The sequence below is a fragment of the Crocodylus siamensis genome, chromosome 2 (assembly GCF_052110815.1).
Source record: "Crocodylus siamensis isolate JL-2025a chromosome 2, ASM5211081v1, whole genome shotgun sequence".
Taxonomy (NCBI): domain Eukaryota; kingdom Metazoa; phylum Chordata; order Crocodylia; family Crocodylidae; genus Crocodylus; species Crocodylus siamensis.
In genome coordinates this window covers 187,731,792-187,759,664 of record NC_143396.1, presented here as the reverse complement: position 1 = coordinate 187,759,664, position 27,873 = coordinate 187,731,792, and the positions used below count along the sequence as shown (strand labels likewise).

General features: G+C 42.9%; 1 protein-coding gene across 2 annotated transcripts in view; it reads left to right on the top strand.

Moving 5' to 3' along the window:
• INSC (INSC spindle orientation adaptor protein) overlaps positions 1-27,873 on the top strand; it is a 275,844-nt gene that overhangs the window by 168,500 nt on the left and 79,471 nt on the right. For both annotated transcript variants that reach the window (XM_090032621.1, XM_090032620.1), the window contains one exon: positions 10,089-10,214. In XM_090032621.1, coding sequence (XP_089888747.1) covers positions 10,089-10,214 — 126 coding nt within the window. The remainder of the gene's footprint in view (positions 1-10,088; positions 10,215-27,873) is intronic.

The window sequence follows — 27,873 nt, the reverse complement described above, 5'->3', positions numbered from 1 at the left end:
TCCCTGATTCAATCTGGCGGAGATTCAGCCTGATTTGGTGGCCAAATCGCCAAATCTGAATTTTGGGAGCAGCAGGGAAAAGCCTTCCCTGATTGCTGAGTTGGGGAGGCGGGGGGGGGGGACCTTCAGTTTGCTCCCTGTCAGACCTAGAAGTGGATCAGAAGTACTTCTGGGTTCTCCACTAAGCATGTGGAAGGCCCCCCATACTCTTGTGGGACACTCCATGTGCCCCAGCATCACAGCGATCATGAGCTTCACAGGTACCTCAAGGTATGTAGAAAAAACTTTTAAAGCTGTGTCTATGTCTGAATCATTGATTCTCTAAATCAGCATTGAATCTTCAGGTTTGGATTCGGCCAAATTGAATCAGGGACAGTGATCTGAATCAATGAATTGAATCACTGTCCCTGATTTGGACAAAATCTGAATCGAATAGGGCCCACTTTGCACACCCCTAATGTCTAAGTATGAAACTATGGCTTTGTTTACAGAGATGTGCCCTGGAAAGTGCATCTCTGTAAGTGGGGAAAGTTGGGGTGCCTGCACTTTCATGTCTGGTGAATTATACATAAAGCAAATAGATGTCTGCCACAAAAAAATAGAAGAAACTATTGCCACCTTTGTCCTGGCCACAGATTTTGGGCATTGGTGGCATTCAGAGGGGCCTGGGCATTGGTTTGGCAACACAAAGGTGACATCTTTTCCACCCTTTGTATCTGCTAAACTGGAAGGACTTTGAAATGGCAACATCGATACTGGTTTCAGTAGGTTTAGAAAAATTCAGTGTGCTAACACTAGTGTGTATATTTTTAGTGTGTTGTGATGTTTAATTAGTTAATATATGTAAGAAATGTTGCGCTGCTTTGATCAAGGAGAGGTATGACTGATGTGGAAAGTAGTTAGTATGTTGCTTTAATTGGTTCTAAGGACCAACATATTTTTGTGTTAGGTTATATGATATAACCAAAGATGATTTAGGGACATATTCTGCAATTAGGTACACAAATATCATTGTTACTAAAATATTCATGTCCAAAGGAAGAGTAAAACATGAGGACCCTGAAGATTTATTCAGAGCTTATCTTTCAATGTACTTTGATTTTCTTTTAATTTAGTATGACTTTTTGTTAGATTTAACTTTCTGTAAAGGAACTTTTCACCTTCTAGTCTTATTTTCCTATAAAAGCATTGCAAATCTAACAGTATTTCTTTTTCAGTTTAGAAATCAATGAAGTTTGAGTGAAACTCTTTCCATAACCCTTATGTCAACAGAACTTGGCACATCACAATAATTTAACCTAATATGGATGATAAAAGAAGACAAAAAAGACAGTTACTTGAAACTGAAAAGTATTTCTCATATATACCTTTCAGGGGTGTGTCTTGGAAGCTATCAGGTTTTCTGCATTACTAAGTATAATTTGACTAATGCTTATATTTATTTTTAATTAGTTCTGAAATCTCTTAAGTACTTTAGGCTAAGTTGCTTCATCTGTTCTTAAAAATCAGCAAATTTCAAATGTTTTCCTTTTTGATGATTTCTTTGGGTGTTTCATAATTTAAGACATCTGTAGTATAACCACTATCTTAACATTTGAAACAAATAAGTAATAATACCATAAACATAGGAAAAGGCATATGTGTGTGTTGTAACATACACACATGCACATATATTTGTTGTTTCATATATAACATTGTTGTTATATATATAACGTAAAATACAATGTTTCGTATGTAACATTTTATCTATAACAAATATACAGATTTGTTTTCTATATAGCATTGTTCATTATGTCAATTGTAAAAGGGATTGAAAAATTGAGTTAAATCCTGAGAAAAGCTCAGAGCACTTCTGTCTCCCACTGAAGTTAAAAGAAGTTGGCAGTGCTCAGGACCTCTCAGATTTTTCCAGATGAATATATCAGTGAATATAGTGATAGTGCTATTTTCGTGACTCCAGTGACATTGAATGTTAGTGGGCGCATCTACACATGCATTTACACCAGCCTAAACTTACTCTGTTGTAAGCTACTGTGGAGTAAACATTTTCAATCAGGCGTCTACACGTGCAGGGTTTAGGGAGAAGATTTGCTGCTCTTTGCACTAAGTTTGCTGCTCTTTGCATTTGGACAAGGGAGAAGAGATTGATATAATATATCTGGACTTCAAAAAAGCCTTTGATCTTGTGTCCCATGATCTTGTCTTGGAAAAACTGTCCAACTGCAGCCTTGGCTACATCACAGTCCAATGGCTGGAGTATTGGCTGAGAGGCTGGTCCCAGAAAGTGGTAGTCGATGGAAGTGAATCATCATGGCACTCCACGACCAGTGGTGTCCCCCAAGGCTTGTCCTTGGACCTGTTCTCTTCAACATCTTTATTAACAATGTGGACACCTGTGTCAGAAGTGGACTGGCCAAGTTAGCCGATGACATGAAACTTTGTGGTAGAGCGTCCACACCCGAGGAAAGGTTGGTGATCCAGGCTGACCTGGATAGGCTTGAAAAGTGTGTGTAACCTGAAGACCTTCAATACAAAAAAATGCAAGGTAATCAAACTTGGGAGGGGAAATCCCACAGCACGCTTATAGGCTTAGCAGTGCTATGCTTGCAAGCACCACAGCTGAAAGAGACTTGGGAGTCATAATTGATCACAAGATGAGCATGAGCCACCAATGCAATGTCACAGCTGGTAAAGCAAACAAAACTTTGGCTTGCATCCATAGATGCTTCTCAAGCAAGTCTCAGGATGTCATTCTCCCACTGTACTCGGCCTTGGTGAGGTCACAGCTTGAGTACTGCATCCAATTCTGGGCTCCACAATTCAAGAAGGACGTGGAGAATCTTGAGAGAGTCCAGAGACGAGCCATGTGCATGATCAGAGGGCAAGAGAACAGGTTTTATGATGAAAGGCTGACAGCCTGGAAGAGTGCAGGCTCAGGGGTGACCTGGTGGCAGCCTTTAAGTACATAAGGGACGTGCATCAGGATTTGGGGGGAATGCCTGTTCACTAGAGCACCCCAAGGGATGACAAGGTCCAATGGTCACAAACTCCTCCAAGACCATTTTAGGCTGGACTTAAGGAAAAACTTCTTTGCTGTCTGAGCCCCCAAGGCCTGGAATAGACTCCCTCCAGATGTGGTGCAAACACATACTCCGGACTCTTTTAAGAAATGTTTGGATGCTTATCTTGCTGGGATCTTTTGACTCTAGCTGACTTGTTGCCCCTGGGGCAGGGGGCTGGACCAGATGCTCTTCCGAGGTCCCTTCCAGCCCTAATGTCTTTGAAATCTGTGAAGTTTCCTGCAGCCCTGCAATGGGTCCCTGCTGCCACTGGGTAGGGGTGGGGGTGGAGCTTCAGGCTCCAGCTGCAGCTGCCAGCACATGGCAGCCCTTTTTAACAGCCAGTCCTGCTTGCTGCATTGTAGCTAGCACCTTCCTTTCCCAGGAGCAGGGTGTCAAGTGTAGGGGCAGCACAAGGAAGATCTCTCCTTGGCCACTCTGACTCTTCATGCTATGGGTACTCCAGCTGCTGCTCCTGGCAGTGACAACCAGAGCCTCAGGCTCCTGCTGGCCTCTGTGCTGGCCCTGCTGCCCCTCCACAACAACCTCTGCCTGGCCCATGGTTATCTCACCCTGTCCAGACTTCCCCCCTGTCTCCCCCCTGCCATCCAGGCTTCCTGCCTGGCTGTAGTGTGCCATCCCAGGGCCACCACTGCCACCATTCAACTGCCGCCAGTAGGGATGCTGACAAGGGGCTTTTGGATGCCACTGCCAGGGCTGCCATCACCCTCCTGGGCCTCCAGCCCTGTTACCTCTGGTCCTACCGGCCCAGCCAGGACTAGTGATTGCACATCCAGCACACCTGGGATGATGAGCAGTGGCTGGTCGGCTTCTGCATGACCCAGATCTAGACAAGCCAGTATGGTGGAGCACCAGTGGGGTGCTCACCACTTTAGGGATATCACAGGCTCTGGGAGAGCCTGTTTTTGGGAGCAGCAGGGAAAAGCCTTCCCTGCTAAATATGGTAAGGGGGAAAGTGGGTATCAGAGCACCTTAAGTGCTCTGCCACTTTAAGACTTGGATCAGGGAGCAGGCAGGTGTGGCTCAGCACTGACATGGGGCCATTTTAAGTCCCATGCCAGCAGAGCTGGGAGCAGCAGCTTGCTGACAGACACCAAGGAAACAACATTTCCCGGAGGGGCTGCTGCTCTGAGAACAGTCCGGAGGTAAGGGCAAGGCTGTGGGGAAGGAGGAGGCCTCTTTGGTCCTGGGTATGACCTAAAATTTCACCCTGCCAGGATAGGGAGGCCTGGTGATCTTGCCTGTGGCAGGGCAGGGCCAGCAAATGCCAAGACTGAGGACCTTCCTGGTGTAAGGTGGGTTGGGGTGCCTAAGCCCCTGCTACCACTCCTACCCCTCAGTTGGTTACATGGGTAACATTGGAGGGAGTAGTAAGGCCAGGGATGTTCGTAGGGGACACCTGAGCCCATTGTGGGTGGAAGACCCCAGAGGGGAGTAGTTGAGGCCAGGTAAGCTTTGAGAAGCACCTGAGCCTGAAGGGGGGAAGACCCTGTAAGAGGAGCAGTTGAGATGCTGGAGAGGGGGAGCAAGTTGTGGGCCAGGCACATCAATGAGCAGCACCTGAGTCTTCAGGGGTGTTCAGCCCTAGGTCCCAGAGTACAAGGCGGAGTTGAGAGTGGCAGTTGTGGAGCCCTGTGAGTGAGGGGCATGAGTTGGGGCCCTGTGGGCAGAGGCTTGAGTTGAGGCCCTGCTAGCACTGGGCCCTGAGTTAGGTTCAGGTCAGCCTTTGGATGCCTGAGGCTGCAGGTAGGCCAGAAGCCAAAGGGAAGGTGGCAGAGGATGGGCTGCAAGGAGAACAGGGGGCGAGACATCATCCCCTTTATGGAGAGCAGCTGGGGGAGTTACCTGGCTATGAGACCGGGGCAGATTCTTCCCCTTACATCACACAGTGCCCCCTCCCTGTCCAACACTCAGAGCCTCCCACACCCTCTCTGACACTTGGAGCCCCCCTCCCTCCACTCCCAACAAACGGAGCCCCTCTACGACCCTCCCCACCCTCCAACAATACAAAACCATTTTCCCATAGTGGAGAGCTATGGGCTGGAGGCACCTAGGGGGCAGAGCCTTGGGACAGGAGCTCAGCACTCCAGCCTCTGGGCCTTCCTCCTCAGGTGTGGACACTGCAATGAGCGCAGTAGGTGGGGGGCTTACCCAGGGGTGAAGGCCGCTGCCAGTCCCACAGTGCGAGTGGCTCCCCCTCTGCCAGGTGCTGTCCATGGCCGGCAGTGTGCATTCCTGGCCGCACTGCTGGCAGCTCTGGCTCTGCACCTGTGTGGAGCCATGACGAGTGGCAGGCCTGGGCTCGGGGGGGAGGGAGGCTGGGTGGTGGTGGACCTGGGGTGGGGGCTGAGCCAGGGGCCCCTGGTGGCTGGAGGCATTGTAGGACCTCTTCCCAGGTCCAGACAGCATCTGTTGCTTGGTGGTGAGTGGCTGCCAGGGAGCATGTGGGGCTAGGGTTGGCAGCTGGGCAGCCGACAACATGAAGGCAACTGCCAGGGCCAGAACGGTGATCATCAACTGTGGCCTGTGCTGCCTGGCCCAGGATGGTATTCTGCTCCTGCAGCACCTGGATCTTGCCCTGATACTGCCAGTTCACCTGCTCCTGTTCCTCCTCATTCTAGTCCCGCACCACTTCATGCCAGACCTGTTCATCCTTGTGGGCTATGCCCTCCATCCAACAGGCCCCTGCATCCTCTGCATGCCCCTCTGAGACCACTATCAGCCACTCAAGAAGGATGGTATAGTTCATTGTGCAACTGGTGGAGCCTGCACATCTGCAGCACCCTAGCTGTTCATGCCAGCGACCCTGAGGCCACATCCCCACTGCCAAGTGTGGCCTTTTCCCTGTGTCCAGCTGCAGGACCTGCAGAGCCATGAGACAGAAGCTTTTTGTGAGAGTTTGCAACATTTCAGAGAGAAAATGCTCTGTACCAGGGGCTGTGTGCTGTCTGGCCTCAGATTGGGGGCAGGCATGTATGGGTGACCAGGGACCATGGTAAGTGGCTGGGTAGGCCCAGGCCCAGGCAGGCACTGGCTGGGCCCCCCCAACCTCACTTAATGCCATGGGGCTGGCAGGCTGCTGGCTGCAGGCAGCCTGCCTCCCTCACCCCATTTCCAGATGGGAACAGGCCAGGCTCTTGGCAACACCTGCTGCCATGGCTCCAGACCCTGCTGACCCCCCCACCCCTCCCGCTTGTGGGCCAGCTGTTCTGCTGCATTGCTTTACTGTTGCCCAGCCCGTGGCACCTGAGCTCAGGTGGCATAGGGCTCCCGGACAACTGGGATGAGGAGCTGGCTGTGCCCCCACCCTACCCACTTGGGGCCTATCTGGGGAGGTGCCATGGGGCTATCCCCCCACTGTGCTGCCACTGAATCCTGAGCATGCCCCTATTGTATGTGTCCTGCAAGGTGCACAATGAGCTGTTTGTGGGGATTGAGGGGTGGTGTGGCTGATCCTCATGGTACCCTGGGTGCACCTGCGTTCTTGGTATGGGATTATGAGCTACGGCAGCACAGAGGGCAAGCCTGGCCTGCCCTGCAACCTCCACCCCTGCCTGGAGGGCTACTTGTGACTGCACTACATAGCTCTGCTCCCTGCTGCCAAGGAAGGCAATGCCATGGCATCAATGCATTCCTCAGTGTGTGAGAGGCCCATGCCTGCCTCGGTGCAGGGGCACAGGCTATTCAGTAAAGTTCTGAATTGAGTCCTGCCTCTGTGCATGCTCTGGTAGGGAATCTGGGGTGAGGGGAGTGTGGCCAGGCCAGGTGGGAAGGGGAGCAGGGGCAGGGGGCCCTCTTCCTAGTGCAGGGCTTACCATGTGGCTAGGGCTGGTGTGGTTGGCAACTCAGCATGGTTCTGCCTAGCGGTGATGGCGTGCAGCTGCGGTTGGTGTTCTCGGACTGTGGGGCATAGCAGCTGGGGAGTTGGGTGGAATGGGCCACTGGGCTTCTGAGGTGCCCTCCCCTGGTGATGTGTCACCTGGGGTGCCAGGCTGGGGCAGGGGCTCAGGCAGGCCACCCATACTAGTGTATACTGCACAGCTGTGGCCTGGGTCTCAGGGTGCAAGAATAGCCATAGTTGCCACATAAAGGGCATGGTCTTGAGGGCACAGCTGGACTGATGATTGTGGTTGGTCATAGTGACCCATTGTGCCCGCAAGGCCTTGACCTTTATGTGGCACTGCTGCACTGACTGGTTGTGCCCTTGTTCCCTCATCCAGCCTGACAGTGCCTCATAAATATGCACATTGGAGTGCCCACCCTGCCCAAACTTGTGTTGCACCTCTGCCTTGCTCCCCAGCACCATGAGGTTGCCAATCTCCTCCTTGGTTCAGCTGGGGCCCGAGGTGGAGGGCATGGGTGTCGGCATATCCATGGATGGGGAGGAGGCCATGATGGGTCCCACACTGGCTCTCTGGGCTCCTGCACAGCTGTCCCTGAGCTGCCACCAGTGCCCAGCTCTGGACCATGGCACAAGACAGTCTGCTACACTGCAGAGGCAATGCCCCACAACAACTGTGGATGCAGGGCAGGCTGCTGGGGGTGTGTTGCAGGCAGATGGTGCTGGCCCTGCTGCCCAGAGGCTGCCTGCAGGTGGCCTTGGGGACTGGCAGGCCTATCCAGAGGCTGCAGCAGCCTGAAGCACCCTGCTGGCTTGGACGGCACTGTTCTGGTAGCCAAGCAGTAGTGTGCTGCCAGGTAGCAGTGCTGGGGTGCTGGCAGGTAGGCACAGCTAAGGTGTGGCCTGCAGTGACCTCAGGATCCACGTCTGTGTGCCTCAGGGCTAAAAATGCTTGCAGTCTTTTAAAGCCTGCAGACAGGGACTGCCATAGGAGTAACCTAGCCCTGAGCTAGGAGAGGCTCCTAGTCTGCAGCCCCCTAGTGGCTTGGAACACCCAGGAGCAAACTTGCTCCAGGGTTGAATATACATGTGTGCTACTGTGCAGTAACTAATCCATGTTAAATTTGCTACTTGTAATTGCAAGTAGCAAATTTAAATAGGATTAAGGGTTTTTACTATGCAGGAAGTGTGCATACATGTAGTTGTGCCTGCTTACTGTTCAGTAAAATATGCTAATGCACATTACTGTGTCTCATATAGATGTGCCCAGCATGTTACAGATTATAATTATTATTCATTACTCACATTTATGGTAATACCTAGAGTCTCCAAGTGAAATCTAGATCCATTTCAGTAAACCTTGTAAAAGTACAGAGAGTCAGCAATTTCCTGAAGGGCACACAACAAGTCTGTGGTAGAGCTTGGAACTCAGCCCTAAGTCTTCTGAATTCTTGTCTTAGTTCCTTTAACCAGAAGATCATCCTTTCTCTGTTAAAAATTGTCAAACTTCTATAGCAGTTGTTATTACTTTCTGTTTTAACAGGATGTCAGTGTCTGATATCTCATGAATGTCTGTTTGTGGTGGGTTTTGGTACCACAATAATAACAATACTTATTTGTTGTGAAGAAAGGACAAGACGGAAGAGCGACTACACCACAATAGTATCCAGTTCATTTTCTGAGAAATGATTACGCATGATTACTGTGGGGATGGAAAAACTGGTTTTGGCAAAATAAGATCTTGAAATGTATCTTTCATCCACACAGAAATCAAAATCTTTGTTTGTGTTAAGATAATTTTCTTGAAGTCTTCCATAAATCCAGGCTCTGGGATACTTCATCTTCTTCTTTTCTCTTGAGTCTAATCTTATATCTTTTCTTCATGGATCCTGCCCCTCTTCAGTTTTCTAGTACCTTTCCTCATTCCTAAGTTTGACTGTTGACTACTGCTCACTTGCTTTCCATGTGTTTCAGTTACCCAAGCATGTGCATAGCTTGCTGATGGACCTAGTTCTCTGGGAGTACACATACATGTGCAATTAACAGGGAGTGATAAATTCCGGCCCATATCATGCTGGAGTTTATTGCTCCCAGGCACTGTGTTTGAATGTGCACCCAGGACTGCAGCATGTTGAGCTGGGTTGAAGCAGCCCTGGCTGCCAGGGGGCCCAGGAGGTCATCATGCCAGCCTGGAGCTGCTCTGACTCAACATGCTGATGAGGGGCTGGCTGGGGAATGAGGGTACTCCAGTGGGGGGCTATCTGGCAGGCAGCCCCCACATTGAAGCACGCTTGTGCCCCAGCCAGCCCCATCAGTGTCTACACATGCATTGCTATGTATTAAAGAACTCGTCCATAGGATAGTACTTGTATTTACAAGCACTAACCTGCAGCAGAATTAATTAGTTTCCTGCGGCCTAATTGGTGTGCACGTGTTGATGTTGAGACTGTACTGTGGAGATAATCATGTAGAGGTACCCTGGGTTAGCTAAGTCACTTGAGCCTCAGAACGAAAAGCTTGCCTTTCATTAGGAAGCCTGGAACCTGAAATGTGATGCTTCCTTAGTAATCGATTTGAGATGTAATGAAAATGGATAAATGGATTGCATTTGTAGCTGCAGAATTTAATTCACATTCCCATATTTTCTTCATCTGCCCACAGAACTGTCTTCACTTTATGATTATTTTTTGACAATGCTAATAATGATTTAAGGGGCTCATAAACCTGGAGAGATGTAAAATATATTCCAGTGTGTATTTTATTTTATTGTTTGAAATATTTTCCAGTCACACCTTTTCCTTTTTTAGCTGGATTTTTTAAATTACTATTGCTACAACCCAAGTCTGGAAATTCTGATGATGATTCTTTATCTGATTTCCATATGTATGGCATGTTTAATTAAATTTTGTGTTTACAAAATGGTGAAAGTCAAGAGCTTAAGCATATGTCCCATTTGAGGTTATATTTTTCAGCACCTAGTTTATAAGTACCCATCAACATGACTTCTCTGTGTGCATTTAAAATCTGACTGTTTGTGTTGTGATGGTAGTTCATTTGAATAAATTACTAAAAGAACATTCATTATCTTTTATTTTTTATAAAAGTACAAACAATTAAGTACAACACAATAATTAAGTTATTAATTTTACTTTGCTTTTCTCCTATAGGAAGGAGGTGTTGTTGCTCTGTTTAAGATCTGTCGCCAGGATTGTTTCAGGACCATTTATCCCCAGACACTCAGAACCTTGGCATCTATATGCTGTGTAGAAGAAGGTATTCACCAGCTAGAAAAGGTATTATTACTTCAATTCTTTTTACATACAGTAATTGTTCTACAAGAATAGTGGAGCTCATCATTAATCTCATCTAGTAGATGAGAATATTTGGATTCACTGTGTTTGAAAACTTGCTCTGTACTCCTCTCAGATTTCCCACAATGAGTACATTTTCAGTGTTTACAATATTATTTCAGACAATAACATTATCCTATTCAGTTGTCTGTACAAACAATCTCTTTAAGTGGAAATCATTTTTATAAAGGAAATAGAGTTAGTAATGAATGTATCAAGGAACTAGTGGAGTAATTATTTCTGGACTTGTTAAAGTTTTTGTTTAGAATTTCCAGTACTCCAAGCAATCAAAACCCTTGAAATGTGGAAAGGTTTATACCTGTTTGAACCCTTTATCTGACATCCCTGCAATACAGCTGTCCATGGTAATGAGATGACATGTAAAGGGGTATAATTGCATAAGTACTGAGATAGATGTAATAGCTGAACATTAGAAAAGGTTTCCACCCATCAGCAATAAGTCTTGCAGAAGACAATTTTAACACTAATAGCTAACGTCAAAACATTATCCCATGAAATTATTTAGACTGCTTATACTTTATTCTGCCCCCAGTTCCACAATACACTTCTATATTTAGGAAAATGAGCACTTCTACTGGTTACTAAATCATGATCTCATCCTTTTCTATTTCATAAAACAGTCGTCTTCTACCATTGAATAATGTACCTCTTCAAGTTAATGATAAATGATTTTGTTGCTACTTTACATTGACATGTCTTGTAATTTACTGTCCTGAATTCAAGCAAATGTGACTGTACTTCTTCAGGAAAAATCCTATAGTTAATGAAGATAACTTCTCCACTTGTTTTTTGGAATAGGTATTGGTTCAGATGGACATAAGAAGAAGTCTAGTGGGTTCCTTAGTTTTGTCTGTAAGAATCATAGGAAAAAATAATTAGAGATGGAAAAGACCTTTTAGATAATGTTTTCATTCCCAGGCAAGGTCTAGATATAGTTTGTTGGTACCGGACATCAAACTCATTGTAAGTTTAAGAAACAGTAGTAGCCTTTGTGTCTATTTGTGTATAGACTGATTTAATGCAAGAAAGGGGCAGGTCAGGGAAGGTTGGACAAAATCAACTCTATGTTGGTACTTGAATGATTGTTAACCAAGATCCTCACCACTGGCTTCATTAGTTTATTTGTCCACTGTGTCTTTAATTCCTTAATCTGCATTTGATGAAAGGTGCATCTTGTCCCTTAAGGGCTAGTACTGGAGCTGAGAAAGCTAGTCTTTGACCAGTTGACTAAACAACTGGGGCTGGACTTGATGAGGCGGCTGGACTCGATGATTTCCCAAGGTCCCTTCCAGCCATAATGTCTATGAAAACTAAGGAGCAGCTGATGTGGTCTCTGGCAGAAGCAATTCTTTCCCGAAGAAAAGGAAGACAGTTACAAAGAGTGAGGGAACTAAAAAAAAAAAAATGCGGTTAGAGAGTAGAAGTAATGAATATTTAGGCAGGTATGATTCAGTTAACTTTTTCTGATAATGAAAAAAACAGGGCAGTTCACAAAAAAAAGGCTTAATTCAGTGATATTTGTGGTTATACGGGTATGAAAACCTTTGACTGGGTAAGCCAGTCTGGATTTTGGAGCTTTTTGTAAAGGCTCCATTGTCAAGAAAGTTCCTGTCAGTCTTGAGACAGCTCCTTGATGGCATGCATAGTTAGATGGAGTTGCAGACACTCTGGAGGGTAGGGCTAAGATCCAGAATGACCTGGATAGACTGGGAAAGATGGTTCACAATCTATCAGATAAGATTCATCAAGGACAAGTACAAAGTTCTGCACCTGGGACAGAAAAATTGCATGCACAATTACAGACTAGGGAATGACTGGCTAGGCTGCATGACTGCAGTGAAGGACCTTGGGGTTACAGTATACCATAAGCTGAATATGAGCCAACACTGTGCTCTTGTTGCATATTGGGTTGCACCATACTGGGTTGTATTAACAGGAGTATCACTAGCAAATCAAGGGAAATGATTTTTCTGCTTTTTCAGCACTGGCAAGGCATCACCTGGAGTACTGTCTCCAGTTTTGGGCCCCACACTTCAAGAAAGATGTGGACAGTTTGGAAAAAGTCCAGTGCAGAGTGACAAAAAAGATTAGGGTCCTAGGAGGCAAGACTTATGAGGAAAGCCCCAAAGAACTTTACAGTAAACTAACTAGAGTTTACAACTAAATAACTAGGGTTATTTAGCTTGGAGAAAAGAAGACTGAGGCAGGATTTAATAATGGTCTTCAAATACTTGAAGGGTGATTATAGAGGGGATGGAGAAGGGCTTTTCTGTGTCCATGTGGGGACGGGAGTAGGAGTAATGGATTCAAACTGCAGCTTGGGAAATTTAGGTTGGAGCCAAGGAGGAACTTTCTGACTATGCGGGTGGTCAGGCTTTGGAACAAGCTATCTAGAAAAATTGTGGAACCTCCATCCTTGGAAGTTTTCAAGAACAGGTTAGACACTTAGCTGGGATGGTTTATTTAGAAATGATCCTACCTTGAGCAGGGGGCTGGATTAGATGGCCTCATGAGGTCCCTTCCAGCACTACTTACCTATGATCTGATGGCAGAGTACAGGGAGATGGAGTCCTAAATGGAGATGCATCATAGGGTTGATCCTTTCTGTTTTATTCTCTAGGCAACCTCAGATGTTATGATGGGGATTGAGATTTGCTTCTAAGTTGCCATAGGATGGCTTAACCTGTCCAGACTACATTGGGTCTATACAGGGAACTCTTTTATGCCATTCACTGTGTCTTGGTAGTCCAATCCAGGGAAGGTCTTCAGCTGTTGGTAGAAATAGTCTAGCAACTGTTTCACAACTTCTGCAACAAGCTGTATACTAAACATCAGTTTAAGGCAAAACCAAGGGTATAGGTCAGAGAGCCCTGGGAAGATAATAGAGTATCCCTTACATATGTATTGATAGAACTGAATGCCAGATTGTTCATGAGATTACCTTCCTTGGAAACAATTTGAACAGTCAGGCTGGCATTGGTTGGTGGCCATAACCTCTTGCATCCAGAAAACAATTTTGGCCTTTGGCAAGTTCATGAAGTGAATGTGGAGTCATATAGAAGACATGTCTGTCATCTGAAGAAGTTTTATCAGTGGCATCTTTGTGCCTTATGTTGGATGAGATAACATTATAAGCTGACTGGTGATGAACCCCAAGAACATACTTCAAGAACTTGATTGAGTATAACTGGCTAACTTATACTTTTGAGCTCTCATCCATAAAAATTCAGTGGAGGTGAGGGAAAGTATAGGCTTTTATGAACAATAGTGATGTATCTTTGAGGACAAAAACCAGCAAGGTGAAGGATGCATCATCATCGCTGGCAGACTGGCTTATGTTAAGTGGCACTGAATCTTGTGAAAGGAGGTGTTTATCACGCAGAGGCCTATGCTGTTATCTGCCTGACCACCAATTCAGACATTGCACTATACCTCTGTCAACCCTGGATCCAAGGATGATGATGAAATCTGGTTATAGTTGAAGAAGTGTAGAAAACGATAAAAGAGAAAAAATAATGCTGAATGCATCTGCACATCAGCCAAAATGTAGAGAGTAGTCATTTAGCATGCCAGGAGAGGTTCAATTAAATAAATTCCTTTTAATATATATTTCATCCTGTTTGAAGTTTTCTGCTATTATTGAGGATTTATATGTTTTGTGGATTTCGTGACTTGTTCTTGAGGAGATATGTTTCATATATCAGGAGGAGGAGGGAGGCCATGAGTTGTGGCAGAGATGAGAACAGGGGCCAAAGAGTGCCTTTGAAACCTCCAGTTGTATAATGTGATAGGCAGAGGGCACAGCATTAGCAATGGCTTCAAAGAGCGAAAAACAAAGAGCAGAGACTGAATGTGCCCTGCAGGATCATGCATGATACATGGTACACTACTTCCTGTATCACGCTGTAACATACGTTCTACAGAGTACTGGCCCAGCCTTTGCAGTCCCTGTAGTAAAGGGAGTAGTAGGGCCACGGCCAATGACATATGCTGCTCTCTTTGAAATGTCCCAACAGGTGTATCTCTTTTTGGCTTGCCATTTTGAGAAAGTAAACAATACTCTTCTTGTACCTTTGTACCTGTCATGTATCACACTGCTTTCAAGGTGGACCTCTGCCTTTGGATTCCCCAAGAAGCAGCCTTATTCAGTGTCCCTCTCCTAAAGGATCACCCTTGAAGTAAGCCCTGGTGTGGCTTCTTCAAAGGGGAAGCCTCTGGCTCAAGACCCTGGCTTCTTTTTGTCCTTGTATTCCATGGCGATATGTAGCATCTCCGTCTCAGAGACCTCCTTCTTTGGTCAGCTCGCGGGAATGGGGGTGTTTTCCTCTTCAAAGTGTATGCATATGTGTGGGGAGTGGGGGTTAGAGTGCTGACATCCCAAACAGCACAGCAGACAGGCAACTGCACTCTAAACAAACAGTCTGTATTGTGCCACTCAGTTTGCACAGTTTCCTTTGTCCTTCCTTGGACTTCACTCTGTCCACCTTGGGAGTACTCTCTTCTCTCTGCTCTGTCCGCCCTGGGGCTGTCCTTTTTTCCACAGCTCTCTTGGGTCCTCTCTTTCTCCTCAGACCCAGTCAGCCACACTTGCAACAACACAGTTACAAAACTATAGTATTAACCTGGGGACAACACTCACCCCAAATGTTCCCCACCAGAATTGCAGACTACAAATCAGGCTAAGTGGTCACAACCTCCCCCTTGAATACCCATGCAGGAGCAGTCAGAGTTTGAACCAAAGGAGTATGTCCAAAGTATATCATTTTGGATGTCAGGGCATCACCAGATTTTAGAGTACTAGGTTGGCAGGCATGAATCTGTTGACATCTTTTGATTCTGTATGCTTCAAAAAAGCATACAAAACTTTTGTGATTTTGAAAAAAAGGGTTGAATGATGTTAGTATATTTTAATGTAGAAATTATTCTAGAACATCTTGGCTGGTCCTTGTTGTCTCAGTACCTGTGGTGTGATGTTTATATTTAATTTGCTCCACTGTGAATCATCAGTTTGGTACAGGATTTAACATGGGGAGTAAACTAGAACAACTTCAATACACTTTGGTACTGTACAGTACTTTTAATGGCAAACCATTAAAACTGACAATATTTGGGTCCCAAAACATTTTAGATTATCTAATTCCAGACAAAATAGGCACATTTCTCAATTAGGTTTCAAAGCCATTAAAACTTATAAAAACGCATTTAAAAGAGAAAGGCAATAACTGTTGGATCTAATGGAACATTTAGTAGGGAGCTGAACAGAACAGGGAGTGGCATGCTCATTGAAATAATTATAGTGCTTAATTACCGGAGACATTAGAAATGCTTTCTTTTATTTCCTCAAGACTATCAAATCTTGTGAATTTAGTATTAGAACAAAAGTATCCTAAGTGAAGTAAATGTGGTTATAGTAAGAAAACAAGCAAGGCAATGAGGCGATATTTACCGGGAATAGATTTTACTCTGGAGGGGTTTTGAGGTATTTGAACACTGAAGTTGCATGAATATATTTGTAAAGAAATTCTGTGTGAGCAAACTTATAATGGACTTACACCACTTTCCCTAATTGTTTATTTGGATTCTCATCTGCATTTCCTTGAAGTACAGGTCCAAGCTAAGAAAACTGCATTTAAAAACTAAATCTGTAGAATAATACCTGTTTTGAAAAAGGGTGCCACTTCCCTCATATTTTGTTTTTAATTAATTGTTATAATGTGCAGTCCTATGTTGTACATTAGGCACATACACCATGATAGTTTATCCAACTTCGTGAACACCTACTCTCTGCACAACGCAGTTAGTTTTCTCTCTCTTCTCTCCTCCCAGTTATTGGAGCACTATTTGTTTTTCATGTCAGGAGAAAGTGAGCAAGGTTGGTTCAAGCCATAGATTCTCTTTTAGCTGAACCCAGCTGAATATAATACTTTGCAGAATCAGTGTGTTCTGAAGCCAGTTTGGAGGTGAGCATAGGTACACTAAAGACTTCCAGAGTAAAACTGTGCGGCAGTCTCCTTGTACAGACTTTCAATTACAGTGCTATGGGCACTAATCAATATTAGATTGGTCCGGCTTTTCACAAAGGAAGTTGTGTATCTGTCGAATGAGGGAATTACAATATGCAAATGAATGCACATGAGGGTTGTTAAGCCTCCAAGAAACTACCTGATACAGTAAAAGGGGAGGGTACCTAAGCTTTCACCAGCCCAGGCTAATGATGAATCCATCCAGGGCTGGCAAATTGGCACAAAGGCCACAGACACTAATCAAGAGTTCAAACAGTGTGGTGTATTATCAACAAAACTAATCAACTATATACAACAAGCACAACAAACAATGAATGCAGCCCATACCCTAAACCCCAATATATACCACACACCCAAGCCCTTGGAGATCTTGGCCTCCCAGTCCATCACTCCCTCTCTATCACAGTGGGTTATGGCACTGAAAAGTAGGCCATCACTTCATTAAGGTTCAAGAGTTCAGCCCTTGTAGAAACCTCTGGGCCTGAACCCTACTGAAGCAATTCAAAACAGGGAACAATTCTGGGCACGTGTCCCTTACATATTGTAGAAAGGATCTTTGGGAATTATTTGGATTTTATGTCTGATGCTTGATTGGGATTGACTACTTCTGTGTAACCATCAAATATAATGTAATTCCTGGATAACGGTCCATACTTTAACAGTTTACTGGGCACTCCAGAATTTGGGGGAAATTCCAGAAGTTCGTGAATGGAGGCACCATACCACTAAAAACAAAGGCAGTGAATGGAATTTGTGGGAAATGGGGAGAAAGGCTAAATCTAATTTACATCACTGTTTATGTATATAGAATTGCTTGTAAATGCAGGCTTACCTCAGACCTTTTTTTTAATGTTATATGTCTAAAAAGCAGAGGTCTAATGACAAACCTTGGTAAGCAGGAGGTGGATTTTGGACATGAACGTATTGGACAGTGGCTACATAGAAAATATCCAGGACACATGGATCACTCACAAGACCATTTTAAAATTCAGAGGACAGTGATGTGGGTTGTCTAATCCTTGTATACACCGAACTGTAGAGTCAGGCTAGAAAGGACTAACAATTATTGCACTCTAAAATAATTAATACCTGTGTAGCATGAAACATTAAATAGCACATTAATAACTGGCAACTCTGCTTGGATCTCAAAGCAGGGCAACTGCAACAAAACTAAGTGATCTTTACAAACCAAACATTCATTCAAACAGCTGCCCAAATATTAACATTGACTAGTGTATATTTGTTTAAAACATTTAAAATAGCCTGTGGAGCCAGACACCTGGAATCTACTTATGAAAAGGGAAGTGTTTCCAGAAAGAGGCTGCTGACAGCACTTGCTATGATAATTAATAAAACCTTTGCGCAAATGACAAAGCTTTTAATGGTGCACTCTGTGTAAAATCGCTCAGATCAGGACTGCAAATTGTCACGAGTCCCTCAATTAAAGCACATTATATCAATGATTTATAGCTCAAAAGGGAAGTTTAAAGAAGTTTTACAAGAAGAGTTAGTAGAGAAACTTTAAAAGACAGGAAAACTTCATGTTTAATATTCTGTATGGAATTTGTCCTGCAAACTTTTCAGGACATGCGTAAGTTTATACACAGTAGTCATATTTGTAGGATCAGGATGTTCAATAGATTTAAAGAACACAGAAGAGCTTGTAGCAGTGGTCACCTTCTAGGTGGGAGGACTGTGAAATGTTTGTTACAGAACCTGAAACTGCAAAAATTGTATTTTTTGAGTGAAGCTGAGCTAACTTTTCAACTTTGAAAGTGGATTAAACTTGGCCATTTTGATTGAATTTAGTTTGAGTTATAGATTTTTTATATCAAATGCAGGTAGTTTGACCCTGGTGAAGAAGGGCATCTCATAAATCCTTGCCAGTTAATACCACTGAGGTTCACGTGGATGGGATGCAAGGCAGAAATTAGCATTCATTTAAAAAGCGTGGTGAAGAAACAGTTTTGCGCCTAAAGTTAATGGATGTTTTTGGTGTGTAGAACTAGGCCAGTGATGAGAAAATATACTTGTGTTTTACTTCTTGATTTTATATTAGTCTCTGTAGTGCTTACTAGAAATATTTGTGAAAATGGAGATCAAAGATTAAGATTATTATATTATATTATATATTATTAAGAATTATATAATCCTTAATTGCACAATACATTTAGATGGGCCACATGTACAAAGGAATTATCACAAGATGTCCATCCAGCTATAAAAAGAGTCAACCAGCTACAAAGGTAGTGCTTGAAAATGTGTAACAACTTGATAGCTTGTTTCTATCCAGTTTTAGTTTGAAGGTGTAGTAGGGCCCTAAACTGCTATCATCATTTGTTAAAATGCCAACAAAAGGCTAACTCAACACATGGCCCAATTACCGTGGGCACTTATGTGGCTCCCTTCACCATAGACTTTGAGTGTTCTACAACAGTAGTTTCAAATTCACCCAGCTTCCTGAAGCTGGATCTGGACCCGGGGCTCCTTGTAGGCAGAGCAGTGGCAGTGGAAGGACATCAGGGAGCCATGGAGGTTAATGCAGCTGTTGCTCACTCCCTGATGCTGACACCGGCTCCCAGTACCTTGGATTTTGATGGTGGGCCCTGCCCCTGAATTCCTGGCCTCTTCTGGTGCTCCATGGGCCAAATGACATGGCTTCTCAGGGTGGAACCAACCCATAGGCCCTACGCTTGACATCCCTGCTTTACAGTCTTCAATGTATGCATTCTTAAAACTTCCCCATAATTGTATGGAATTACTGTCTACTCTGGATTAGTGTCTATTAATAATTTTAGTTTTCTTAGGACACATCTATAAGTCACTGTATGGCATCATTGCTATGGCGCAGTGATTTACTACTTCCTTTTGGAAGTACTAAAGCACGGTGCAGTATGGGTGGTTACTGTGCTGTGCATGCAGTGTACAAGTAGATTTTACCATTACAGCGACATAGCAGTGTGCTATACCCAGAAAGTGTGCCACTATGGTGATGTAGCTGGCAATCACATGTAGACACACATGATTGCTATGCCACTGTAGCGTTCTATACGGCAGCATAGCACTGTAGGGTGGCATGTAGACACACCCTTTATATCTAAATATTCCACCTTCATTAAAGGGTTGGAATATCTGGGAACTATGTAGAAAAATTAGGTGCTGTACTAACTTAAAGCCTGCCCTTTTACATATAGAGAACTTGAACAGTACTACTGTGAGAAGGAACCAGCTATTGAGTGGTCAGATTTCTAAGGACACCTTAAATTTTGTCTGCTCTTTTGAAAAGGGAAGGATAATATACAGAATTATCATAGGCAGTAAAAGGATGATGTTATCATGACAAATGTGTATTAGCTTTTTACACTGCTATAACCAATTAGTAAATCTCATAAAGTTCAAAGGTTTGCTTCAGATCATCAGATCATCTGTTAGTTGCAGATGTTTATTTGCACCTCTTAAATCTGTTAAAATTAGAGTGAAAATCTATAGAAAAGGAGCTTTCTGGGTCCCCCCCCCCGATAGGAGATAAGAATCACTGATATGATTTTTTTATTTTCACTTCTATTTCATCTCCCTATTTTATCAGAATAGGGTGTTCCTGAAGGGTGATAAAAGCTGATATATTTTTAATCAAAAACTTAAGAGCTTGGCAGCAATTAATTTTTTATGTAAAGTAAGTCACATTTTTCTTGTTATCTTAGTTCCAGGAAGATGTAAGGCAAGATGCTATATTTTTATCAGATAGAGTTTTCAATTAGCAACAATTTTTCACAGAAGAAATAAAGTTATTTCAATATCAGTCATAAAATACATCCTCATAGTTCGCCGAACAACATCCCTCTGTTCTATTTTTATGCAAGCATGGAAAGAGTTGTAAATTGGTTGTATTTTCCGTTTCTAGTTTGCAAAATGCCATTCACTTTATTTTTTCAGCCAACATGTGAACGTTGCATTTCTCTATATTGGTCAGTTGATAGCCAGACTTTGTAATAATTCCTCATGAAATTATAGATAATAAACAGAAGAAAATAAATTCATTTATGTTCCTCTAAATCTTGAAAGAGGAAAATGACTTCTTTTTGGGAAAATGTGGCAAGCACAATTCAAAGTGCACTGACACTTGGGGTGCCCATACATAAGCAGGGAGGCTGCTTTGACATGCTGTAATTCCAGCGCATCATCAGTTGTGACCACTCAGTTAATTGAGTCTGCTGGAGCATGGCAATTACCATGCTACAGCAGCCACCCATATCTCATGTATCAGCATTCCCATGCTTCGAAAAGGCAGCAGGGGCACTTTATCTAAAGCTTGTTTGAGGAGTTTACCATTTTGAAGCACGGAGATGCTGATACATGAAATGCTCTGGGTGCTTTAATTAGAGCTGCTTTCACAGCCACTCTAATTAAAGTGCTCCTTCCACCCTCCTCCATTTCCAGAGCACATGTATAAATGCCCTTGGAGTCATTTCTATCTGCAGCTGTTAAGTTTTGCAGTGACCATTTTTAATTTGATAGGTCAGAGTACAGTGTAAAGTTAGATTGCTGCATAAAAAATGGTTGGAGAATGTTAAAGGATAGTTACAGAATTTTCCAAATTCTGCTTTTTACATACCTTTTTGGTAACTAGGAAATCAATTTCAGCAGCTGAGTTTGTGGTACAGATCTGGAGATCTGATTTACTGGACTGTACTTCAAGTTGTTTTAATTAATTGGCAGTGAAAAATGTTCTGGGTTAGGCAAATTGCATCTATGTCAAAGCCCCAAGAAAATTCCTTAAATCATATCTAAGGGATTGGCCTTCTTCAGCTGTTGGTATTATATAAATTATTTGATGGCTGAAGTTTTATTGCCTGATTACATGACTATATGTATACTGTTAGTAAAAGCATCTGTTTTCAGCTACCAGTTTCCTTATGGACTGGGAAGGCTGTTATCTTAGTATTTTTATTGTGATTTTTAGTGATGTTCACTAGGATATTGTTGCAAAAGTGCTATATCATTCTACCCATGTGGTATGATACCATCCAGGGCTGTATTTGAGTTTGATGTACCTTAAAAAGCAACACAAAAGAAAATGATATGTTCTCATTAAAGAGGTTATGAAATTATTCAATCTAAAGAATTAGGGCTTTTAAAAAATATATGCATATATAATGATTTGTATAGTGCCAGTGATGTGTAAGTTAAGGCACAGAAAATATCAGCTTTGTTTGTGATTGTTCCTGACCTCACACCCCTCTGTCCAGGGGTAATCAACTCTTCGTGCAATACTTGCCACATCTCTACTAAAAAGTCACGCACAATTTTGATAATTCCTATTTCTCAATCTTCCCTGGTTCTGGAGTTCTTTGCTTTGTTTCTTAATTTTATAGCTATTGAGCAAATGAATATACGGTCTGTTAAATCTACTGCGATCAAAGGCCCTAATTCTATTAACAATTATGTATGTATCCAATTTAAACCTTAAATGCATGAATAATCCTATTGATTTCAACAAAACTATTCACTTGCTTAAAGCTAAGCTTATGTGTGAATGTTTGAAGAACCAGGGCTTAATTTATTATATAAAAGGTGCATCTACATGTACACTTAACTGCACAGTAGACTAATTTGCTACAGTGTAAAGCATCACAGTCTACATGTGTGACACTATTAGACTGCAGCAAATTAATTTTCGCCATCATAAGATAGTATTGTCAAGGACAGTGCTAGCTTACTGCAGCAAAATTAACTGCACCTAAACACAAGTGTAAACACTGACCTGAGTGTACACTATGCCCAGTCAGCCCAGGAAGCAGGCATCCAAACCTCTGCCTGTCACCTAGCCACAGGGCTCCACATGCTGGCACTACTTCCCAGAGCCCAGGGCTGACCCTAGGGTTCCCTGCCAGCCTGGGGCTGCTTCATCCTGGCTCAAACTGCTGTGATCCTCGGTGTCTGCATGTGTGCCCTGGATCACAGCAGTTTGAGAATCTACGTGTTCAAACTGGCATATGTAGATGCACCCTAAATGATGAGGTACTGGCAAACAACACAGATCACTATGGAAAGAAATCAGTATTTGCTAACTTAGGAAATTTTTTAAGCTTCCCTTCTTTACTACAGTTTTCAAAGTATTATCTTCAGCAGTATAGATGCTGGCCTCCAGCAAAAAAATCTAATATTTAAATAGTTTTTAATAGAATCAGGATAAGATCTTTGAACCACTGCCTGTATATTTTTCCTACATCCACCAACGCACGTACCCTAACCTACCCTGTCTCCTCATTCTTCACTTCTACGTATCATATATAAAGCTGTTAAATATCTACAGCATTTTACCTGATCATATAGGTACTACAAGAAATCAAATAAATTTTCATCAGTTGTGACCACTGTTAAGATTTGAACATATTAAAAGACACTGCACAAATTCACTGCCAAATTTTATTCCTATTTTATTAATCCTGCTTTCAAACTGGCTTTTTCTATTTAGAACCTCATAGATGCTATCTCTTCCAGAGGTAAATAAGTTAGAAAGTTATTTTCACTACAAGTGTAGCCTGTGACATCTAAGGGTTCCCTGAATGCCAATTTGGGTTCTTCTAGGTTTAATACATTCTTGTCTATATTACATTGTAAAATTGGTCTTGCAAGCATCAGGCACACAAAATACCTCATGTTGCAATAGTGCTTGTGCCTTGGTAATTTCATTTGCTCAGAGCACATTTCACCCCTTGTCAGTCCTGTATTCTATTACAGATCTGCAGCTCTGCTGCCATCCTGCTATAGATAAAGAGTTGATGTTGTAGCTGTTCTATGGAAATTTGTTCTCTCAAAAGAGCTCCTGCAACATACATTAGCTCATGCCTTTACTACTAGGTCACTACAGTTTTTGTCATTTTGTGCATGAAATTTTGAGTAGGTGTAAAACATGAAACCTAAGATATTCCCTAAAAATAAAAAATATTTAAATTAAGTACTAATTAAATTTGTTTGAAAAATATTCTTCTGTTGAATGCTGAGGTGTGTATATAATATATGCATGAAATTGGAACTGCTTGGGCAGATTGGCACTCACATCTTGTGTGTGTGGCTCTCAGACCCCTACAACATGCTGGTGCTGTTGATAATATTTCACACAGTTTCTTAGTCTGTTATCTCAGTATTTTGTGCTATTTAATTACTGTGCTAAATATTTTATTTGAAGTGTTCTAAATAGCTCTAGATTTATGAATCAAAAGTCAGGATGTTAACAGAATATGGATGAAAAATAATGTAGAGTCACTGGATGATGACTTTTGTGTAAGGATTTATAATAATCCATAAAATGGTGACAATAATCAGGGCAACAAATGATCCACGAGTGACATTTGAGAAAGCAGAAGCCAACATGACTGATGACTAATTATAATTATTATTACACTTAGGGAAAGCCCACCTAGCAAGTGAATTTAATTTTAAGATGAAAGAGAGAAGCTTAGTCAGCTTCTATGCTGAGGACAGTGTTAAATGTGTAATCCTTCTGCTGGGCACTGGTTGGCAGCAGCAAGGGCCAGGTTCAAATTTCAGGGTACCCAATAAGTTTTCATTGTGGCTTGAGCCCCAACCCAGAAATCTGGGATCACTGAATTTGGCTGGAGTGTCCCACATAAATGAAACCCTCTCCTCACAAGCAGTGTAAACACAGAGGACAGATATAGTATGAAAAACAAAGGAGAACACCAAATGCAATTTAAAACACTACCAACTACAAAGTAGAGTCTCTAGTTTGCAACTGTTTTGGGGAGACTCCACCTATGCCCAGGCAGTCTGAGACATGAGGGCTCACTCATGGGTTAGTTCTGGGGGGCCTCCACCCCTATATCTGCTACTCAGCAGGAGAGTCCTATAAGCTGCTCCTTGGGTTTTGCTGCATCTCGGGGAGATGCTAGTGAACGTGGGTCCTTCTGCAGTGCAAGGGGTCCCTCACTGCTCCCTAGGAAGCTGTAGAGTGGCAATCTCCAGTTCCATATGGTGGCTTGGGGGTGGGGGTGACTGCACCCCCAAATTCCTAGTCCCAAATCCCACAGCTCCAGCTGGGGCAAAAACTGCAAAAGAACTCAGGAGAAGTTATAAACTAGTCAGGGGGGATCAGCAGGCATTGGGGGAGTCACTGTTCCTCCGAGCACCGCCAGGAGTGACCAGGAATAACGGTCACAAGCTGGCAGAGGGTAGGTTTAGGTTAGATATCAGGAGGTGCTACTTCACTGTCAGAGCGGCTAGGGTCTGGAACCAGCTTCCAAGAGAAGTGGTGCTGGCTCCTACCCTGGGGATGTTTAAGAGGAGACTAGATGAACACCTTGCTGGGGTCGTTTGACCCCAGTACTCTTTCCTGCCATGGCAGGGAGACAGACTAGATGATCTACTCAGGTCCCTTCCGACCCTAGAAACTATGAAACTATGAAGGAGAGCCAAGCCTAGGCTGGTTCCTGGGCCTGAAGTACCGATAGGAACCTTTACACTGGTTCCTCTGGCTGGGTCCCTCCCTAGGGTTCCCCCCAGCCCCCTCCAGCTCCCTTTTCCTATGTCCCTGGGGTGACATCACCCCATGTATCCAATCAGGGGTCACCAGGCTTCTAGTGTTATGTCTCCTAACCAAGTAATTTGAAAAAAAGAACACTGTCCAGTAAGTCAGTTAGGCTAGGGGTCTGCTTTCCTCCTGCTTACGTGACAAGAAGCCAGGTTTTCTTGTTTACAGTAAACAGAAAGATGGTTCTAGGTAAAAGGTCTAAACAGAAGGCAGTTTCCTGTCTACGTGCTCGCATGTTTCTTTTCAGATTAAGAAACAGCCAAGATACAGCAGAGCAAACACGTATTTAACCTGGTCATATTCAAACCAAAACAATATTTTACAGCAACATAAAACTAGAACACTTTGCAGTACAAATGCTTGTACATTTTGTGTGTGAGTTACAAATGAAAATCAATGGAGTCACTTTAACAAGTGCAGGAAGAGGGATATTTAGAGCACCAGGATCAAACATCCCCAGCCTGCCCCAATGTGCATGAAAAGAAGAAACAAGGAAGAGGAGGAAGATGGAGAGATCAGTGATAACTGATCTCTTAATTCTAATTTTTATGCTCCTCATTTGTCAAGGGACTGCATGGTACATAACATTGACTAGATATGCACATTTGTAATGGCATACATGTAAATGTCCAGCAGACACCTATTGAAAGTGTTAATAGTCAACTGCAATGAGGAGTATATGGTATGAGGAAGGGGGAGTATTTAAAATATGTATTCATACTGACAGATGCATTTAATTGCCTTCTTCCAATTTATTCGGTGCTGGAATCAGACTCGGAAGGCTACTGAGGAGTCCTTTGGCTGATTTGTGATTCAGGGTTGTGACTCATTTGAGCAGTCTTGGGACATAAGCAGAGACAGTTTTATGTCTGGATCCCACAGTCAAATCTGTGTGGGCAGACACTTGTGCCCACAGAATTTTGCTGATTTAATTGCATCTTTTCGTGGATGGAAGAATATAACCATATGGCTTTGATTACAAGAATGGGGTTTACGGTATTGTGGAGAGACGAGAATCTAAGACTTGCGTTTCTACATTAGGATCTATTGTTCTTTCTCATACAGCCAAGTCCTATTCTTTTTTAGCTTAATTCTGTGTTTTGTTCTTGTAAATCTCTATCTCTTTATGTATTTTCCTGGCATCCATTCTTCTGTGCATGCTTTTATCTCTCCAGATCTTTAAAACTCTTTTTTCTAAAGAATTAAAAAATTATCTAAGAATTCTTTAGAAAATTCTTTTTCTAAAGGTTTTTTTCACAGCTGTCACTTACAAGAATCTTCTGCCCTTACATGTACTTTGTTACACACTGGAGTAACATCTCAGTAATATAAAACTAAATTTACAGCTGTATTGAATGCAAAAATAGAATATAACTCTGTCTACTTCCAGCAGGTTTCCATTGCTCCTTCCAGGAAACATGACTTGGAATATATGTGCTTTCATATGCTGGAGCATATGTGCTTTCACCTACAGGTTTTCTTTGCCAATCATTGGGGTTAGATTCCTGAAAGTTCCTGTGGTTGGCAAGACAAAAGTCTTATGGGAAAAATGGCAGGTGATGGGGCTGACGTGTGGCCATGGAAAACTGTGGTTACTCAAAACTGTATACGTTGGTAGCCAAAATGGTATATAGAATATTAAGCGTGGATACTCAAAACAGGGGTTGGCAAAACCGTGGTTGGCAAGGGAAACCTGTACTGCCTTATTTGCAAATGGGGCAGTTCCAGTCTTACATGAAGGCAGAGTGAGAACAAAAGCAGCCAAGCAAAGTAGCAATTTAAATTTGACCTGGGAATGACCAGTGAGACTAAGGGAGGAATCCTGAGGCCAGTCCTTTCTCACCAGATCTCCCAGACCCTGTGTTAGTATCCAGACTCATCCCTTTCTTGGGGTTTGGCTATATTGGTAGCTGAAAGCCAGTAAGATAACATAAATCAGCCATGCTGTTTTGGTGAGCTTGGCTATCTTCCAAGCCCTCTTTTTCCTAATCTCCTTGTTTTATTGACTTTCTTTCTCCTACTTTAAATTCAAAGTAGGAATAACAAGCCATTCCTGCCAGCAGAACTTGAACAGTTTTTGCACATGCTGTCATCATGGCTCAAGGAAAGGCTTGCCACCAGGTAGAATTTAGTGTGGAGAGACTTTTTACTGCTCCTGCAGTTTCAGCTGGTGTCAGTTGGACTTGCAGGTGTCAGGCACCTTGGCAAATGTGGTCTTAGTTCTCCAAAGCTGGGGCACCCCAAATTATAGACAAATTGTAATCTTATTGCTCAGGGGGAGTGGGAAGGAAAAAAAATGCTTTTTTTGGTAAAATCTTTAAAAAACAACCTTTTTTTGTTCACACAACTCTTGCCAAAATGTAGATGTTTTCATTTTCACCAGAAAAATATTTATTTTTCTCAATTACTTTTTCATACTCCTATTTAGCTCTCCTACCTTCTTCATTTTTTTTCCTAGCATCTCTTCTAGTACTGAGTACTACTATTTAATTTCTTTAATAGGGGTGTTATGCAGCTCATTTCATGCATGTTTGTAAAACCCTTTGATATCTTTGCTTCTGTAGTGTAATACAAATGGGAAGTTATTTCAGTGCTTTTCTTCTTTCTTAGTGCCAGCTGTGGAATTTGTGCCAATTGCTATTTCTTGCACTGAGACTTTGAGTTTTATTATAGTTCATTGCAAAGGAATAGCAATGGCAATCAATTTGAGAACCTGCTAACCAACCATTCTCCCAAACTCTGCTAACCATTGTGATATGCACAACATCCTATTTTCAAAGCATCTTAAGTTAATGTATAGATAATGGCATAGAGCCCTGTTTGGGTGCTGCAGCCTTATCCTTGTTCAGATCGGTTGTTTACAGGAAACCACTCAATACTGCCTCATTTATACTAAAACTTTAATGTTTTTAAGAGCTTCTGCAAAAACACCTCACAGTACAGAAATCTTTTTTTTTTTAAATACCAATGAATAATAGTATTGTTAGTTTTGCAAGAAGCTAAGCAT